Here is a 19,919-nt window from a genome sequence, read left to right as displayed (position 1 = left end):
ATGAACTTGAATATTCTTCATGTTTATTGACTATTTGTCTTCCTTTTGCAAATAGTTTATCCTTTGTCCATTTGTTTTTCTATTGGTGTATTTACCTTTCTTTTGATTTTAAGAACTCTATGTATTAAGGCTGTGAGATACTTTATATGTATTTATTTATTTATTTATTTTTAATTTATTTTCAGCATAACAGTATTCATTATTTTAGACCACACCCAGTGCTCCATGCAATCCGTGCCTTCTATAATACCTACCACCTGGTACCCCAACCTCCCACTCCCCACCCCTTCAAAACCCTCAGATTGTTTTTCAGAGTCCATAGTCTCCCATGGTTCACCTCCCCTTCCAATTTCCCCCAACTCCCTTCTCCTCTCTAACTCCCCATGTCCTCCATGCTATTTGTTATGCTCCACAAATAAGTGAAACCATATGATAATTGACTCTCTCTGCTTGACTTATTTCACTCAGCATAATCTCTTCCAGTCCTGTCCATGTTGCTACAGAAGTTGGGTATTCATCCTTTCTGATGGAGGCATAATACTCCATAGTGTATATGGACCACATCTTCCTTATCCATTCGTCTGTTGAAGGGCATCTTGGTTCTTTCCACAGTTTGGCAACCGTGGCCATTGCTGCTATAAACATTGGGGTACAGATGGCCCTTCTTTTCACTACATCTATATCTTTGGGGTAAATACCCAGGAGTGCAATTGCAGGGTCATAGGGAAGTTCTATTTTTAATTTCTTGAGGAATCTCCACACTGTTCTCCAAAGAGGCTGCACCAACTTGCATTCCCACCAACAATATAAGAGGGTTCCCCTTTCTCCACATCCCCTCCAACACATGTTGTTTCTGGTCTTGTTAATTTTGGCCCTTCTAACTGGTGTAAGGTGATATCTCAATGTGGTTTTAATTTGAATCTCCCTGAGGGCTAGTGATGATGAACATTTTTTCATGTGTCTGATAGCCATTTGTATGCCTTCATTGGAGAAGTGTCTGTTCATATCTTCTGCCCATTTTTTGATATGATTGTCTGTTTTGTGTGTGTTGAGTTTGAGGAGTTCTTTATAGATCCTGGATATCAGCCTTTTGTCTGTACTGTCACTTGCAAATATCTTCTCCCATTCCGTGGGTTGCCTCTTTGTTTTTTTGACTGTTTCCTTTGCTGTGCAGAAGCTTTTGATTTTGATGAAGTCCCAAAAGTTTATTTTCGCTTTTGTTTCCTTTGCCTTTGGAGACATATCTTGAAAGAAGTTGCTGTGGCTGATATCGAAGAGATTACTGCCTATGTTCTCCTCTAGGATTCTGATGGATTCCTGTCTATTTTATTTTTGCTTGAGGTTAAATACCTCCTATTTGTTTTGGCCTCAAAATAGTGTAAGGTAGAGATCTACCTTGATTTTTGTTTCCCTCTAAATGATTCTTGTTATCTCAGCACCATTACTTCCTAACTGACCCGAAATGCTCTGAGATGGTTTAAGAAGTGTAGCAGATTTTTAAGCACATGGAGAATATGAGTTAGCTGCTATAGAAGCATAGCATGAGCTGCTATGCTTTCAGAGATTCTATTTTTTTTCATGCCTGACACACTTCTGGGAGTGAGGACACTCCGGCTCTGTGTCTTGCCCTGATGCTGACTGTTGAACATTTTTGGGTGTGAGGCACAACTATAAGCATGCCGTTTAATACTTAAAATGCTGGTAGAGAAAAAGTAAGTTATTCCTCCCAGATTTGAAGGGTTCTCTAAGTCCTAAATTCATTTTTAATTGCATAACCTCTTTAGGTGCTAGGGTTGGAACTTACTAAGTTAATGTGAACTGAGTCTAGGGTGTGCATTGATAGCACTTCATCCTTGTTCATAATGTCATTTGTCAAATGTTTATTTGATGCCAGCTATGCTCAAGGCCCTCTGGTGTCTGTGGGGATAAATCTGTCATCTTGCTATTATTTCACAGTGGAGGTGATAAATGTGAGGTATAAGCACAGTGCTTTAAAATAGAAGAGATGATTTTAGACAAAGGAAGTTAAAGACTGCTTCACAGAGGAGGGGTGTGTGAGTAGGGCTTTGAAAACTGTGCACAGGCAGAGATGGATAGAAAGGCTCTCTTGGCAGGAAATGTAGAAATGAATGTTCTTAGGAAGACATGGGACAAGTGTAGGAAATAGGCAATTCTATTTAGTTGGGGTATGAAGGTTGGGAGGAGAAAGGGGAAAGTAAGTTAGGAAATCTTGGGGCCCAGCTTGTCAGAGGTCACACATAGAAATTAGGACATTATGCTGTCAGAGACGATATGACCATACAGCTTTTGAGCAGAAGTGATTTCTGAGCTGTGGTCCTATGAAGGATAGGTTGAACAAAGGGAGGGCAGAAAATAAACCAGTTTGAAGGCATTCCAAACAAGAGGTGCCAAGCTACCCAACAAGAGTTTGGGGAGTGAATGGGGAGTAAAGGATATGATCATTTTGAAAGCAAAATACAATTACTCTCGCGGGGGGGTGGGAGGTTGGGGTACCAGGTGGTGGGTATTATAGAGGGCACGGCTTGCATGGAGCACTGGGTGTGGTGAAAAAATAATGAATACTGTTTTTCTGAAAATAAATAAATTGGAAAAAAAATACAATTACTCTCACCTGATTAGATATGGGAGCAAAAAGACAGAAATTTAAGATTTTGGGTTCAAGTTACTGCTAGAAGATTCTTGGCATCAAGAAGAGAGTGATTATTAAATGCTGTTGACTGAGCATTTACTGTGTGCCAGGCATTGTGCCAGCTGCTTTACTGCTCTTACCCCATCCTTTAGCTTGTATGGAATGATGCCCATTTTATAGATGGGAAATTGAGGCACAGAGAGGTGTCACAACTAGAAAGGACAGAGTTGCTATGTGAAAATAGGTTTCTGTATTCCTCCCCACCCTGTTAAATGGGCTTGTAAGGACAGAGTTGCTATGTGAAAATAGGTTTCTGTATTCCTCCCCACCCTGTTAAATGGGCTTGTATCAACCAACTACAAGCAAGTTCTAATTTAGCTGCTGGCTCACAGTTTTAAGGTATTCCCCCTTTCATTGTCTCAAAATCCCTTCTCGGTGGTGTTAAGAGGAGTAGATGCTGGGTTTGAGATTCAGGGAAATTCCCAGGTGGAGATGACCAATAAGTAGTTAGAAATGGAGGTGTGCTACTAAGAAATCCTGAAGGAGTTTGGGATTGTATGTTTATAGGTAGAGTGCGATCTGCATAAAGCATTTGTTGAAGCCATGGGAATGGATGAAATTTCTAGGCACTGTGCATAGGAAGAGAAAGTGCAATAAGAGAAGGGAGTGGGGGAAGTTGGAAGGGGAGGTGAACCATGAGAGACTATGGACTCTGAAAAACAATCTGAGGGGTTTGAAGGGATGGGGGGTGGGAGGTCGGGGTACCAGGTGGTGGGTATTATAGAGGGCACGGATTGCATGGAGCACTGGGTGTGGTGCAAAAATAATGAATACTGTTATGCTGAAAATAAATTAAAAATAAATTAAAAAAAGAGAGAGAGAGCCAGGGGAGGAACTTTGGGAAGCTTTAGAGTTAAGGTATGGAGTTCTCCAAGTATACTGCTGGTGGGAGTGTCACTTGGTAACTCCACGCAAAACCAAGTAAAGTTGAACGTGTACATATCCTGCAGTGGTCATTGTTGTAACTACACAGCTCTGCTGTTGTAGCACAAAGCAGCCATGGACAATATGTAAATGGTTAAGCATTGCTATTTTCAAAAAATCTTTGCTTGAAAGCACAAGGCAGACTGGATGTGGCCTATAGGCTTTAAGTGGCTGATTTTGCCCCAGGAAATTCACACACATGTACAAAAGAAGACCAGTGAAAAGGTTGTTTACTATAGTATGGTTTATGGTAGTAAAAAAGTGACAATACCTATATTGCTCATCTGTACAGAAATGGATAAAATATGGCTGTTTCATTTTGTGGAATGCTTTACAGTGGATAAAGTGAATGAGCTTGATTTGCATGTGTCAATATGGATAAATATCAGGAACATAATAGAATATGAAAAAGCAAGTTGTAAGATCACATGCATACATGGTATCATGCCATTTACATACATTTAAAAGTATAGGAACAATATGCTGTTAATGGACGTGTACACATGTAGTAGAAGTAGTAAAACACGCATAGGAATGGTGCACACCATCTTGGGAATAGGGGAAGAAAGAGACAGAGATGGGCCTAGGGACTATGATGTTCAGTTCCTTAGAGATCTCAATTGGAAACAAATTTCGAAAGCTGCCAATAACTGTTAAATCTGCATTTTCAATTCCTGGGTGACTGTTAAATCTTTTTTTTTTTTGTACTGTTATGTATGCTCAAAATATTTCATATGTATGTTGGACTCTCTACACACCTACATACACACAATTGAACCTTATTATTCACAGAGTCCATATTTATGAAGTTACTTACTTGTGAACATTTATTTATATCCCCAAGTCAATACTTGGGGTGCTTTCATAGTCTTGGAGATCTGCACAGTGCAGATGAAAATTTGAGTTGCCTCACACATGTGTTCAGCTAAGGTTGGACAAGGTGGTATCCTCTGCCATCATGTTTCAGCCCTCAGATTCTAAGTCAGTGTCCTTTTTGCTGTGTTTAGTACCACTTATTTTGTGTTCTTGTGCTTTTTCTTGGTGAAATCACTGTTTAAAATGGTCCCCAAGCATAGGGCTAAAGTACTAGCTAGTGTTCCTAAGTACAAGAAGGTTGTGGTATGCATTACAGAGAAAACACCGGTTCGATGAGTTGTTGTCAGGCGTCAGTTATAGCACTGTTGGCCAGGAGTCCTGTGTTAATGAATCAACAGTATGTATTAGATAAGGTGTCTTTAAACAGAAACACACACAAAACAAGGTTATGTGTTGATCACTTGATGAAAATGTTATGACCAGAAGCTTTTGGGAACCTAACCCTGTGTTTCCCAAAGGAGCAGAGGTTCCATGTTCGCTAATTCATCATTGACAGTGACTCTAAAGAATGTGACTAGAGCGAATAATGAATTGATTATATGTGTGTGTAGTTTACATTTTAAGTCTTTTATATTTGTAAACACATTGCATTTATGATTATTTTAGATCCATATGTAACATTTTTATAGAAATACTTTTCTCCCAAGTTACAAAAAATAACTGCAGGGTAGAGGAACCTACAGAGTTAACTGTGGAGCAGGCTTGGGTAGGGTTCAGGAGAGGTGAACATTTAAAGGACACAGGCTAATCACCCATATCAAGTGCTGCAGAAAAGGGCCCAAAAGTGGCCTTTGATTTTTGCGTTTACCTGCCATGCTCTCAAATTCAGGTCAGAAGTAAGGCATGTCCTAACCTCTCTTGTCCTCCAGTCTGGGGAGGGGATCCTAGGGGGCTTAGTTCTCCCAGGTGCTTTTGTTCTTAGTTCTCCCAGGAGAATCAACAAACAGTTGCCTTTGGCTTCTGGCTGTGCTGGTCACTGAGCTTGGTGGCTCTGTGTATGGCATGCTTAGCTCTCTATAGAAGAAGCTAGGGAAGCTTGGGCTGGGCATGGTGTGTTTGGGATACAAATACTCATAACAACCCCTTTCTTCCTGGTCAGCTTTAAACCACATTGTTCAGGAAGCTGAGCTGATCTTTGGTCAGCAGCCTTCTGATCATGCCTTTTTTTCCTTCAAAGTCCTTACTCTTTGTTCTAAATTTACAAGACCTCATTTTTAATCAGTTGTCAGCAAATCCCAATTTAGCAGGTTGCTGATAAGATATAAGGTGCTACCCTCCTGTTGTCATATGAAACCCTTCAAGTGAATAGACTCTTGATTTGAGCCCCTGAGGACCAAAATGATTCATTTTTGATGGTGGGATATTAGAGAAGTTAGGCAGTGGAGGGGTGTGGAATTCAAACAATTTTAAAAATGGTTTCAGGCTTGTGTTCTAATGGATTAGGAAATTAAGATCCAGAAAGAGTGATAGTCTTGATCAAGATCACACAGGACATCAGTGGCTAGTCATGACCACATATTTGTCAGCTCCTAGGGCTCCCTGCCTCTTGAGATTACAGTCTATAGGTAGCCATATAAGTTAGCCATGTACCCTGAAAGTCAGACTTGAGTGTCTGTGTGTGTGTGTGTGTGTGTGTGTGTGTCTATGCATGCATGCTCATATACAGATACATACACATGCGCACATATGTCTTTACAAAGCTCATTTACTTCTCCCTTGTCCTGTGAGCTGAGTGGGTAGAGAGTGGATAGTAGTTTTGTTAATATTGTGAGAACCCCCAGAAGTTATATATATGGATCCATTCCATATGACCACTTTCTAGCTGGTGGGGAGAAGTGGAGTGAGGGTGGGTTAGTGCTGCTTGTTACTGAATTTATATTTTAAACCAGTGAATTTCAGATCTGGACTGTGACTCAGAAGCACCTGTAAACTGTGTTTGCAAACCAGGGGAACTAGGGAAATGAATTCAAGTCAAGTTATAAACTTTAAACATAAAAGCTATAACTGTGAAGCTTCCAGAAGAAAACACAGTGTAAAATGTTTGTTATCTGGCATCAGCAGAGGTTTCTTAATAGGATACAGAAAGCAATAGGTCTACAAAAAAAAAAAAAAAAAAAAAAAAAAAAGACTTTAAATTTGACTCTGAAAACTTGTGCTATTAAAAGGTACCATTGAGGTATTGCAAACCACAGAATGGGAGAAACTATTTGAAAACATACATCTGACATATCCAGAATGTATAGTGAGCTCATAAAACTTAGTAACAAAACAGCAGCTGTACTAAAAGAGAGAGAAAGAAAGTCTTGGAGAGACATCTCACAAAAGAAGATTAAGAAAGTCCAGTAAGCTCATGAAAAAGTATTCAACATCATTAGTCATCATGAAATGAATGGCAACAATGAAATGAAATGAAAACCGTGGTGAAATATTATGACATACCCACCAGAATGGCTAAAATTAAGACTGCTAGCACCTTGTGTTGGTGAGTATGTGAGTAACCAGAGCACTCAAACATTATTGGAGTATAAAACAATCATTTGGAAAAGAGGCTGGCAGCTTCTTGTTCAGTAATACTCTTCTCTCCCCTAAGGTGCCTGGGTCCCTCAGTTGGTTAAGCATCTGACACTTGGTTTCAGCTCAGGTCATGATCTCAGGGTTGTGATATTGAGCCCTGTGTGGGACTCCACACTCTGCTCAGAGTCTGCTTGGGATTCTCTCTCTCCCTCTTCCTCTGCTCCTCCCGCTGCTTGCTTGCTCTCTCCTTCTCCAACCGCCCCCCATACCCTGTAACCTAGAAATTCTCCTGGTTATTTACACAAGAGAAATGAAAGCCTATGTTCTCAAAGAGACTTAAACAAAAACATTCAGAGTGTCTTAATCTATGATAGCCAAGGACAAGGAGGGAACACCCTGGGTGTCCATGAAGAGCAGAATCAATGAACAGTGATATAGTCAAATAATAAAATAATGCTCAGCAGTAAAACAGATCAGAAGTACTGATTCGTGCCACAACATCGGTAAATCTCATGACTTTTATGCTGAGTGAAATAAGACTTCCATAAAGAGTGTATACTGTATGATGCCAATTGTACGATGTTTGGAGAACAGGCAGAACCAAGGCTGGGAGCACACCGCAACACAACAGAGCATCTGTTGCCCAGGTGCATGAGCCTATGTGTGTTGAGGGGGTGGGTGTTGGGGGATGTTGACAGGGAACTGCCCAAGGTGATGGAAGAGTTTCTGCCTTAATGTGGGTTTTTAAGGTACATATGAAATCATCACACCTCACTTAAGACACATTTCAGGGGTGCCTGGGTGGCACTGTTGGTTGAGTGTTTGACTCTTGGTTTCTACTCAGGTTGTGATCTCAGGGTCATGAGACTGAGCCCCAGGTTGAGTCCCACATTCAACATAGGTTCTGCTTGAGATTCTCTCTACCTCTCCTGCTCGTGCTCTTTCTCTAAAATACATAAATAAATTTTAGAAAATTGTGCATTTCATTGTAGGTAGCTTTTACTTTAAAAAGGCTGACAAACCAGTATGTAACTTTAATAAATGATAAGCATACTCAAGATGGGCACTGTTAATGTCACAACAGTTTATCAAAAAATAAGTTGGATTGTGGATGATACAGAGAGATGGCTGCATACATGATCAGGCAAATGTAGTAAAATACTAATAACGGTAGGATGGAAGTGATGGGTTGTATGTGTATATGTTCACTGTTGCTTTTTTTCCTGTAAGTTTGAAAATGTTCCAAAGTTAATGTTGAGAGTAAGGAGTGAATATTGCTACAATGGCTGACCTGGCCTAAGTGATACTATCTGTCTACCCCCAGAGTCAGAAGTGGACTGGCTTCTGTCTGTGCTGGAGAGGTGTAGACCCTTGGAAGGAGAGCAGGGTACCCTTGCCTAACGACTACTAAATGAACACTGTGGGTAACCAAAAGACAAATCTGCATGTGGAAGGGCTCTGGTGGTCCCAACCTTACCCTTTACTTTAATCATTGTGTCGGAAATCATGTGATATCTTGATAAACCTCATCTTTGACTCTGTCTGGAGATAAGAAAGGGCCCACTTTAATAACTTTTAACCTTTGTAGAACCAGAAGGGATTCTAGAATCTGCCCTTCCAGTTTGTAATCCCTATTCTGCTGCTTAGGTGTTGTAGAAAACAGAGATTTCTCATGTCCAAAAGCTAGGGATCCCCTCTACCGGCTCAGAGCAAAGAAATCAAAACAAATATTCCCAGAAACTCTTGCTGCATATGCTGTGTTAATATCAGGTTTATTCCTAGATTTAGGGTAGGCCCTGTATCTGAGGAAACTTGGGTTTGAATCATCTATCTGGAAATGCAGTACTCTGACCTACCAGTTGTCTGTAGGGAAAGAAGTCACCTGTGCCTGTGTTGGATAAATTTTCCTCCCACCCCTGCAAGAGGCATTGCAGGAATTAATAAGATCATTACAGTGCCACTTGCCTCAATTTGCCTGAAGGACAAATGGACTAGAAGTTGAAAGGAATGAATTTTGTACAGTGACTCACTGTCTGGTTATCCTTTCTCCTGGGCAGGGTCCTGCTCTAGCAGCAGAACCTTACAAGCTCCAGCTTTGGAATCATGTGTACTGTACCAAGGAATTTCTCATTTGCAGTTTTCCAAAGCATAGAAGAACGAGGTTCCCTCCTTTGATGGAGCTATGCCAGTATTTCCAAAGACATGGAGTGGATGTCAGAGGGGGTGGGGTGGGCAGAGGAATAGAGAAAGACTTTTTCTGTTTAAAATTACAATTTTTGTCTGGCGAATGGGGAGGTGATGGGCTACTGAATTCATACCCACTTTTTAATGTTACGTTGGTGTGAAGCCAGGAAATGTTAAAGCCAGAAGACTCCTCGCACTGTGATCTGACCACATCCTACATATGTGTCAGCTCATATGCCATCTACTTAATGTTGTGCATTTGCTATCAAGTGAGCTTGTGTTTTTTTCTGTTGCCCTTAAAATTTTCCTGAATTACTCTTCTTACTCGGACATTACTTAGATTTCATTTTTCCTCTTTTGCGTCCAGGTTTGTTTATATTGGCTGTAACTCTGATCTTGGGTTGAAAGCTAGGGAAGTTGCTTATAGGGGTTTTCAGGATTTCTGAATATGAAATGCAAGGAAATTGCATAATGTTGCAGCATTTCCTCTTCTTGTTGCTCGCTTGTTACCCAAAATACAGTAGTTCCTTCTAGAAGCTTGAAGGAATTTGGCAGGTCTTACCCTCTGATGGTCTATTGTCGGTCTAGAGAGTTAGTGTTATCCTGACTTGAGGTTGAATTTTTCTTGAGGTCAAACAACAAAGCTTCCTGAATTATAACTATGGCAACAGTGTTTATATAACAGGCAAATCACAGTGTTATTGGGGAGGAGGAGCACTCACAACAATCAGTGTTAGTAACTCCAGAAACACTGCATTCATGCTTAAAATTCATCAGGACCAGAAATAAGTTAAAATAGATAATCCACCCCTTGACTGCATATCTGCATGTGACCGACCACCTACATACCCCCAGGAGGACCAGTTTCACCTTTTCCCTTAAAATTATATGATCTTAAATTGAACTTTCTCACAGGAAGTGTGTTAAGTGTCAGCGACACTCAAAGTGTGAAAGCATCACTCTAAGGATAATTTCTTCATCAAGGTCTTTATGGTCGACTTCCAACCCACTGAGAATGACTGAAAGAAGGTTCATCCTTTGTCCTGAGCTCCTTTTCCCCCCAATCAGGAGTGACTTCTTAGACACTAACCATATGCATAACATTGTGTTTGATGCCAGGCAGACCCTATAGAAATGTAAGACTGAACCGGTCATAGGAATTTATTTGTAAATTAGAAATAATGGAAAATAAGAAACTGTATTTTGAAGTATTAACCTGTGTAGAATAGACTGTCAGAACAGTGAGAGGCCAAGGTAGTTGGGGGGGGGTATTCTGCAGCCATGAAGTCAGTCAGACCATCTTTATGGACGTAGCAGAAAGGGAAATAGCATTTTTGAGTACTTGCAGGCACTATGAGGTTATTTTAGTTCTCCTAAGACCCCCTCGAAGTATTCTTACTTACCTCCACTTTATAAGAAAACATACTCAGGGGGCCCTTGGGTGGCTCTCTCAGTTAAGCTTCTGACTCCTGATATTAGCTCTGGTCATGATCTCAGGGTTGTGAGAATGAGTCCTGCATCGGGCTCTGCACTCAGCAGGGAGTCTTCTGGAGATTCTCTACCTTTCTCTCTCCATCTGCCCCTCTCCCTGCTGTCTCTCTCTCAAATAAATAAATAAAAATAAAATCTTAACAAATAAGAAAACTCAGAAACGTTAAATTGCCATGCAAAATCACATAGTGAAATCACATAGTTAAAATACGGTAGAACCAACTGTCCAGGGCCATAGCACTCACTACTCTGTCCACCACCCTGCTTTGCCTGACACTGGGCCATCTCCCCCAACCTGGAATCCACTGAAGGCTTGTACAGATGAGAGGATAGGATCACAATAATTAAACCTCAAATGAAGCTGCATTTGTCAGCCCAGGAATGCCCAGGGCCACCTTCTAGATGAAATGGAGCTTAGTCTTACGTGTCAAGATGATATTCATCCAGTTTCCCTGCTCTTCTGGACCATGAAGAGCTCTTAACTTTCAGTTATTTGTATCCCTCTGAAATCTGCTGTCCTAGGACTCCACCTTGACTTTCATCCCTGTTTGGAAAAGTGAATCTTGTTATTCTTCTACGTGACAGCCTTTGAGTATTTGAAGACTGTATTGTGATCTCTTGATGGGTTTTCTTCAGCAGAAAGAGAGCAGAGCCAGCAAGACCAGGTAGAAGACCCATGCCACAGTGCCAACAAGTGGTCTAAACCTGGCTGAGGGCAGTAGAAGAAGAAATGGGGGTAAGGAATAGATTTAAGGAATATGATAGTGACAGAATTGATAAACTGGTTCTGGTGACTCCCCAGGGAGAATGAGGATGGTATCCATGTGGAATGTGGATGCTAAGATGGTAGAAGTGGCAGGTGTCTAGAGCACTTTGTTTTCCCCCAGTATTACTGAGGAATTATACAAGAAGTAAGCCATTTATATTCTTAGGTACAAAGCAGCTGGAAATGCTTGAACAAATGGGGAAAAAAGTGTATTTTTTCTGTCATCGTTGTCATAATCAGGTTGAACAGCAAGTAGTTGTTCGTATACACTAGTATGCTGGTGTGTTGATATGCAATAAGGTTTGAATGGCCATCAGATTCTTTCTCCAGTTGGCTTCAGGAGCACAGCCATTTTGGTCACTCTTTGCTGGGACATTTTCCAAGAGACTGCCTGTGTCTGTGGTGCCTCTTTTGTAAAGGAGAGAGGAGACTTAGTACCCTGAGGTATAGTAACCCATTCCTTGGTTTGCAATTTACAACTTCCTGGTGACACCCTTTTGAGTTTTGACAGCCTCGAGTTAAGCCAAATAATGTAAATCTGCTTTATATTGCCTCATAATAAGGCCTGAATTGTATATTTTCATTCTAGTCTAATGTAGAGATTCCTGGAACATTCCAGATACTTAGAAGAATGACATATAGGACCTCAGCAATGTTAGATCTGCTTACCTTTTCTGTCTGGTCAGTGCATCTGGGCATTGTCTTCATCACCTCCAACATGGTGGGGGGCACCTGGGTGGCTCAGTCAGTTAAGCATCTGCCTTCAGCTCAGGTCATGATCCCCTGGTCCTGGGATTGAGTCCTGCATCCTGTTCTCTGCTCAGTGGAGAGCCTTCTTCTCCCTCTGCCTCTATCTACCGCTCTGCCCATTTTGCTCTTTTTTGCACACACTCTTTCTCTCTCAGTCAAATAAATAAAAAAATCTTTAGGAGGAAAAAACTCCCCATGTTGGGAGTTTTTTCCCCCTAAAGATTTTTTATTTAAAATAAATAAAAATAAAATGAAAAATAAAAAAAAATAAAATAAATTAAGTCTCTCCTTTATTCTTCTTCTCAAAAACTGTTCACCAGTCACTCTTTATTGAGTGGCCTGCTGTGTTCTAGTCACTGAGCCTTCTTTACGTGTGATTCTGGAGGGTGCAAGAGCAAGGTTTTCACATTTGTTTAGGAATACATCATCAGAAAGAGCCATCAGATACATTTTTATTGACTTGACTTTCAAGAGAGCCCCTCTAAGCCAGGACATGTGATGCTGGTAGTGGTGGAAGGGGTGAGCGGAAGGGAGCATTGCTAGGTGATAAATAGAAAAGCAGCAGCAGCCATTTACTTCCATTCCCTCCAGTGCATCAGGCTGGGATGATGAGAGGCACTCTTCTAATGGGAGGAGGAGGAGGAGCCAGTACCTAGCTCCAGAGCTCTGCCCTCTCCAGTTGAGACACACCCTTCTTTACTGCAAGGTATTCAAACCGATTTTATCTCTCCATGCTTAAGATTCAAACAGTTCCTTCTCAAAGCTATTCCAAGTGTAGCTTGTGGCCCACTGTGACAAGAGGGTCTCTCCTTGATCTAAAAATGCATGCCCACTATTAAGTGGCATTCTACAGACAAAGGTTGTCTTACTAGTAAATTCTGAGGAGTGTCACTTAAAATTTCTAAATTTAACCTGTTAATAAGAGTTTGACAAGAATTCGAATGTAGTACTTTACTAAGAAATCTGTCTGCCACATGGTCCTTGGCAGTGCTGGCCAGTTCTCTGTGTATATGCTCAGAGTTTCAGGGAAGCATGTCTTTGGGGCATCCTGAAGTGTCTCAAGCTGGTTGTGGTTTTCAATTACTGCTATGCTTGTATTAATTGGAAGTTTGTGGAATTACTGTTATGTTTAAATTGGGTGGAAATTTTGTTCTTACATAATGGTTGCATTGTTGCCACTTTAATTACTGCTTAGCTTCTTTTGAGTTCTTTGTTAATTGCCAAGGTTTTGTTTTGTTTTCCGCTAGGAAGTGGAACTGAGTGGGGAAGTTGCATGAAGTTGGGGTTGAGCACAGCTAGTCTAGAGCACTCTGCCACTTGTTAGCTTTGTAACCTTTGTAAAGTTATTTAACCTACATAGTGCTGTGAAGTGGAGGCAGTGCTCTTATCCTGTAGGCTTCAGGATGAAATAAAATTATTTATCTCAGTGCTTCGTATGGTGCATGGCACATAATTGGTGAAAAAGTGGTTGAACAAGTGGTTGGTGGTTGGTGGTTACTTTTGTTTCTGACTGCTATTTTTAAAAAAATTGAGAACCCATTCCATTGTAAGTCGGTTTTGGATGGTTATTTCTTTTCCTTGCTTTTAGTCCCTTACTCAGTTTCAGTTGGTTAAATTGAAATGCTGATGAGCCCAGTGTTACTGACTCCCTCAAACTACATTCCCATCCTTAGCCTTTTATCCCAGAAGGGGATACATGTGAAGAGAATTAATGAGGAAGATAAAAATAATGGTGGTGGAATTTTATCTTTATGGAACTCTAAGTGGGACATGGAATCAGTATTCTCTGCTTTGTTTTAAATGTTTTATATCTATTATCTCATTTAATTTTCACAACACCCCTAAGAGGTAGGGAATGTTAATGTCCTCATTTTATATGTGGTGTGATTAAGGTTTAGAGATGGTAAGTGACGGGAGAAAGTGTATTAATTGAATTAGTCTTCATAGGAGTCATAATTCAGGGACTGTTTAGTGACCCGTGTCCCCTTGAATTAAAACAGGAGAGTTATGTTCTCTCCTTTTAAGACAAAGCTTGCTTGAAAGCTTGCAAACTTGACATAATTCTGCTAATCAATCATAAGACAAAAGCCATGGCCAAAGAGACCTTTTATTTCAGGAAGTTGGCCTCACCTCTTTACTTTATTCAGTATTACACTAGTGGGCCACCAAAAGCTCTGTAGAAGAAGATTTCCCCTGAAACTAATATAACAAGGTATATTAGTCATACTTGAATAATAATAATGAAAAGATATCCCCAGGTTTATAAAAAAATTTTTAAATTATAAAATTAAAAAAAAAAAGAAAAAGAAAAATACATTTGCAAAAAAAGAGAGAGAGAGAGAGAGAAGATATCCCCAGAACAGAATGACCATTTTTCAAGGTGAATTAGAGAGAGAGAGAGAGAGAAGATATCCTCAGAACAGAATGACTATTTTTCAAGGTGAATTGCATACTCTCGGCTTCTGCCAGTTTGGGAGCTATTTATGAACTTATAGACTTCTGGTTTTGCTTGGTAGTAATGCACATTTGCTACTGCTTGGAAAAGTAAAAGAGTATTGTAACCTCCCTGTAGAGGCAAGATAGAATAGGAAGCCTCTCACTTGCTCTCTGTCCTTGGACAAACTGTGTAACCTCTCTAGACCTCAGGTTTCACATCTGCAAAATGGGAACAGTTCTGGTACTTATGCCATAAGGTGGTTAAAAAGATTCAATGATGTGTGTAGTACTTGGTAAGTTAAACAAAGTCATTCTCACTTAGTGCTGCCATCTGGCCTGTGTGGTGGTGAGGCTCCACCCCCACCCTGGGCCTTCCTTACTGGGCCATGTAGTCACACAGTTCTGACGGGCATGGTTTGTTAGGTTTATTTAAAAAAAAAAAAAACAAAAACTCATTGCCTTTGGCTCATAAACTAGCAGAGATGAATGGCTTTGCCTCAGAGTATTGGGCAGCACATGCTTCTGGCACCTTTGGCTCATTGATCACACCTGTCCGATTTGGGGAATGCTTGGGTGTTGCACACACGGGCTTCCTGAGACCCAGGAAACTTTGAAGGGGAAGTACTTTGGTGCATTTCTCCTCCTAATAAAGGAGAGCTAAAAGTCTTGCATTTTGTTCTTCTTTCTGGATTTTGCCATTTATAAACAGGAGCAAGTTTCTCTCAGAATATTTAAATTTAATGGACAGAATGAATTAGGATGCTGGAAAATAAAAATACTTGACAAGGTAGAGTTTCTTCCCTTGCACTTGGCTTACCTGGCTTTCCAAGGTTAGTGGAATAGTTTGCTGGTCCTAGCTTTTATGAGGCTACCTGTTTCACTCACAGGTCACAACATCCTGCAGGATTGCATTGCTGCCCCTCTGCCCCTCCTCATCTCCCTCGCCTCTCTACTATGCACTGATTGCCGATTGCACCAGTCTTCTCCCCTCCAAGAGGCTGTGTGCCTGGATCACAGTCTTTTGACTCCTCATCTCTAGAACTTTTAAGCATAAAAACTGATGCCTTTGCCTCAAGTACAGAAACCCTTGTCTTTAATCCTCATCCTCCTAACTTTCAAATAGTGGTTGTACCTCTTTAGTCTTCTTTAGGAAATCAGTAATAATGAAATGGAGTGATTTGTCTTACTTAGAGTTTGATCATTTGAAACCTTCTTGGCCAGTTCCTTTAATTTACAGATGAGGCAGTAGAGGCCCAGACAGGGCGAGAACCTTACCCAGTGACAGAAGTCAACTGAAGGACCAGGTTGGAAATCTCCTGACCAGCCGTTTCCACACACACTTGCTAGCAGGTAGAAATCTCTTTTAGGGTTTCTTTTAGGGTTTCATGCTCGGCTCACTGCCTCTAGAGGTTAAATAAGTGGTTCTTGGCCAAGAGTAGCCATCAGAATCATTTGGAATAGTAGGTAGGTAGGTGGATAGATAGATGATAGATAGATGGATATGTACATATGTACATACAAGCATACTTATGATGGCCAGATTTACCCTATGCCTTTTCATATATAAAGAATTAAAATCACCAAAGAGAGATTTGGAAAACTATGTTTACCCCCCTTAAAAAAGAGGGTTTATCTTACTTACTAATGTCACCACATCAGGTGACATCAGGGATTGGTAAAATGCCTAAAAGACCAAATGCAGCGCATCACCCACTTTTTGTATAACCTGTGAGCTAAATGTGACATTTATAGATGAACATTTGCAATTGATTTGATAGGAAATACTAACTTTGAGCCCTAATTAAGTCAAATGTTATCCTCCTCCTGTAAAACCAACAAACAAATAAAACCCAATTCTTTTGATTGGTGGATCTACATTTAAAAAATTATACTCCTTGGAGGAGAGATTCCACAGGATTCTGATGGCCGCTCTTGGTTGAGAACCACTTACTTAACCTCTAGAGGAAATGAAACAAGCATCTCTGAAAAGAGACCCTTGGAACTCTAAAAGGGATTCTAACCTGTGATGAATATTATACCTATATTATACCTATATATTACCTATATTTCAATTTCAAAAAATTGCTATGTTTTAAATTTTGTCAACCAAAAATTTGTGGAAATTCACTTTTTCTCTTGTTAAACAAGCATCTGCATAATATTGATTTTGTTTCTTGGCCCACAAAACCTAAAATATTTTCTATCTGGCTCTTCATAGGAGAAGCTTGCTGATTCTTGCAGTATGTCATTATGTGTTTTACATTGGGGTATTTTCTCTTTTTCTCTATTAGACCACTTTTCCCTTTTATGATTTCTATAAATAATTTAAGGGTTTTACATTGTAAAAGTAACATATTTTCCTTACAACTTTCAAATTTCAAAACTATATAAAGCAGAATGTGAATGATTCCATTTCCCAGTGTTAACACTTAACAGTTTATAATGTATCTTTGTCCTGACTTTGCCATTTACTAGCTGTGAGACCTTAGTTAACTTAAGTCTCAAATTCTCCATCTGTAATACATTGATGAGTTTCTACTCAATTGAATTGTTGTATAGATAATTTGAGATCATTCATGTGAATTGCTCAACATGTTGCTTGGTGCCCAGTAAAAGCTTAATGATTGTAACTATTTAAAACGTTTCTTCTTTTTAATTTAAATATACACATGAGTTTTTTTTTTTAAAATAATATCTGTTTTTAAGTTAAGTTGCACAGGTGATTCTGATATTTATATATTGCAATACCTGAAGTAAATACTGGGAAGCAGGTAATTTTAGAGAGGGTTCATGTTTGGAGGCCAGAAATTGCCTTCCATTTTATAGCATAAGTTAGGGAAAGGGGGCAGGTAATGATTTTATTATTTGAACCTGTAGGGAGGTATAAAATTCACACAAATAAATGTTTATTTCTATTTTCCAGGTCTACAATTCGAACAAAGACAACCAGAGTGAAGGGAGTAAGTATGTCTCTTAGATGATTTTCTACAGCTGGGGTTGGGATTGAGCTTTAAAAGTTGCTATGCTGGGGAAGAACCACCAGGGGGTGCTGTGGGCATGTTGGGTCTGCCCCATTTCCCTGGTGTAGTCAGTTGCTTCCATCCTGAGTTACCATCTCAGAAACTCCAGGATATTTCAATGAGCCTGACTGGCAAGACCGTAGTGACACCTTGCATTTTATAACCTTTCACACTTGACAAAGCATTTTCATGTATATTATCTCAGTTAACCCTAGGTCTTGAGAATGTAGTTCCAGTAACCACTTAAAAGCCACTTGCTTGAGTACTATGCAGCTTCCCAAGAACCTTGTCCTACGGGAAAGCCAGAATTGCCTCCTACACACTCTTGTTCAAGGGACTGGTTAGGCAACAACTATCTTAGTGATTGCTTAGTAACTGTGTGTTCTTTGTTACCTTTTTGAAGAGAAGGAGTAGAGTTGGTAAAGTCTGTAATAATATTCCTCTTTGATGGGAATGACCCTGGGCAGCCTCTGTAGAATATACAGCATATTTCCCCTGCTGCTGGCTCTGAGCACTCTGGTTAATCATAATTTCCAAGAACATCTATAACCTTTTAAAGACTATGGGATTAAAATGAAAAGGCACTGCTAATGTTAGGGCTGTTGATGTCCTTGGTGCCTAGGAGTATGAACCAGTTCCTTCCAGGTTGCTAACAAGAGTGCAAAGGAAATCCTGTCCCCTTGCCTCAGATTTGCTTCGTAAAATCCACTGGGAGAAACATTCAAAGAGCCCTCCTGTGAATTCCAGTGATGTCAAAAAAATCAGTAAAGCACTATTTCTCCATATGGACAAAAGGATGAAGTATTTTTGCGTGTGTTAAATTCATTAAAGGACAGAGATTTTCCTTTCATTCTTTCCAAAATACAGATTTTGACCAGGAGTTTTATATAAAATATTAGGTAATTTGGAGTGGTTGGTATTGGTAGGTTAAGAGGCCTTTAGAAGAGGGAAAATATTTTTTCTTTTTTTTCCTTCAAGAATTGAATAAGGGAAATTTTTTTCAAGGAAACAAGTGCTTTTCCCTGCCTCTGTATCCCCTTGTGGGATTGTTTCAGTATATCTGAAATCAATTATGGCTAATGTATTCTAAGATAACAATAGCAAAAACCACAGTAATAAAAATGAAGGAATATGGAAGGCTGTTGAGTAACTTGCAGTAAGGTAAGAAGAGCTGAAGAGCCAGGCTTGAAAGCGTACCAGCTCTGGAGCCCAGGAACCAATAAGAAAGGGTCTTCTGAATAATATCTGCAGGATGACTAAGCCCTAAACTGTTTTTTAGTACCTGCCTCACTCTTCTGAAGATTCAGATTCCTAGAAAGATAACAACAGGTTGGTCTAGCTTAGGCTAATGCAGGGGAAAACAAAACTGTTACTGACAGTTTTAAGAGTATTGTATAAAATGGGAGCAAGGTAGTTTTCCACTGGGAAATCAGGGAAACCACCAGAACAAGAGAGGATAGATGGTCAAGCAGACTTAAATAACATGCTCATATAATGCCCCAGCCTGGGACACACTATTCTATAATGAATGACCCAAGAACTCTGAGGAATGGGATATGTATGAGTGACTACCAACGAGAAGTTTGCTTGTGACTTTTGATAAACCTTCTCCTCTCTGCTTGAGATCAGTGCCAATAGATTTGAAAAATGACCCTGATTCTCTGGGTGTGCATGCCATCTGTTATACCGTTCTTTAGGGCCTTTGGGGAATATGTATTGGAAGCTAGTGTCCTTTGAACCAGTGATTTATCCTAAAGAAGTAGACCAAAGTACAAAAATGTTTGTGCAACAAGGAGGTGAACTGGAGCATTGGTAATAATAACAAAGAGAGACAATTAGATGTGCAATAGGAAGTTGATTAAATATATCAAGATGTGGGGCACCTGGTGGCTCAGTCAGTTGAGTGCCTAACTCTTGGTTTTGGCTCAGGTCATGATGTCAGGGTGGATCCTCGTGTTGGTCTCTGTGCTCATTGCAGTCTGTTTGAGATTCTCCCTCTCCTTCTGCTTCTTCACATTCCCTTTCTCCCCCTCTCTCTCAAGTAAATAAATAAACTCTTTAAAAAAATCAAGATCCTGTGTAGTCTTTAAAAAGAACAAGGGCAAATTCCCAGTAGTGCAATTGCTGGGTCATAGGGCAGTGGAAAAAAATAAAATAAAATAAAAAGAACAAGGGCAATCTAGGTGTATTTGTGGAAATGGTGCCCTCGGTATCTTATTTTATTGTTGTTGTTTTGTTTTAATTTGAC

The 19,919-nt window shown here is 40.0% G+C and overlaps 1 protein-coding gene across 3 annotated transcripts in view; it reads left to right on the top strand.

Moving 5' to 3' along the window:
* The window catches only part of ARHGAP26 (Rho GTPase activating protein 26), a 443,705-nt gene that overhangs the window by 209,375 nt on the left and 214,411 nt on the right, over positions 1 to 19,919 (top strand). For all 3 annotated transcript variants that reach the window (XM_044225350.1, XM_044225370.1, XM_044225360.1), the window contains exon 12: positions 17,575 to 17,611. In XM_044225350.1, coding sequence (XP_044081285.1) covers positions 17,575 to 17,611 — 37 coding nt within the window. The remainder of the gene's footprint in view (positions 1 to 17,574; positions 17,612 to 19,919) is intronic.

Source organism: Neovison vison, chromosome 1, assembly GCF_020171115.1.
Source record: "Neovison vison isolate M4711 chromosome 1, ASM_NN_V1, whole genome shotgun sequence".
Classification (NCBI taxonomy): Eukaryota; Metazoa; Chordata; class Mammalia; order Carnivora; family Mustelidae; genus Neogale; species Neogale vison.
This window is presented reverse-complemented; position numbering and strand designations above follow the sequence as displayed.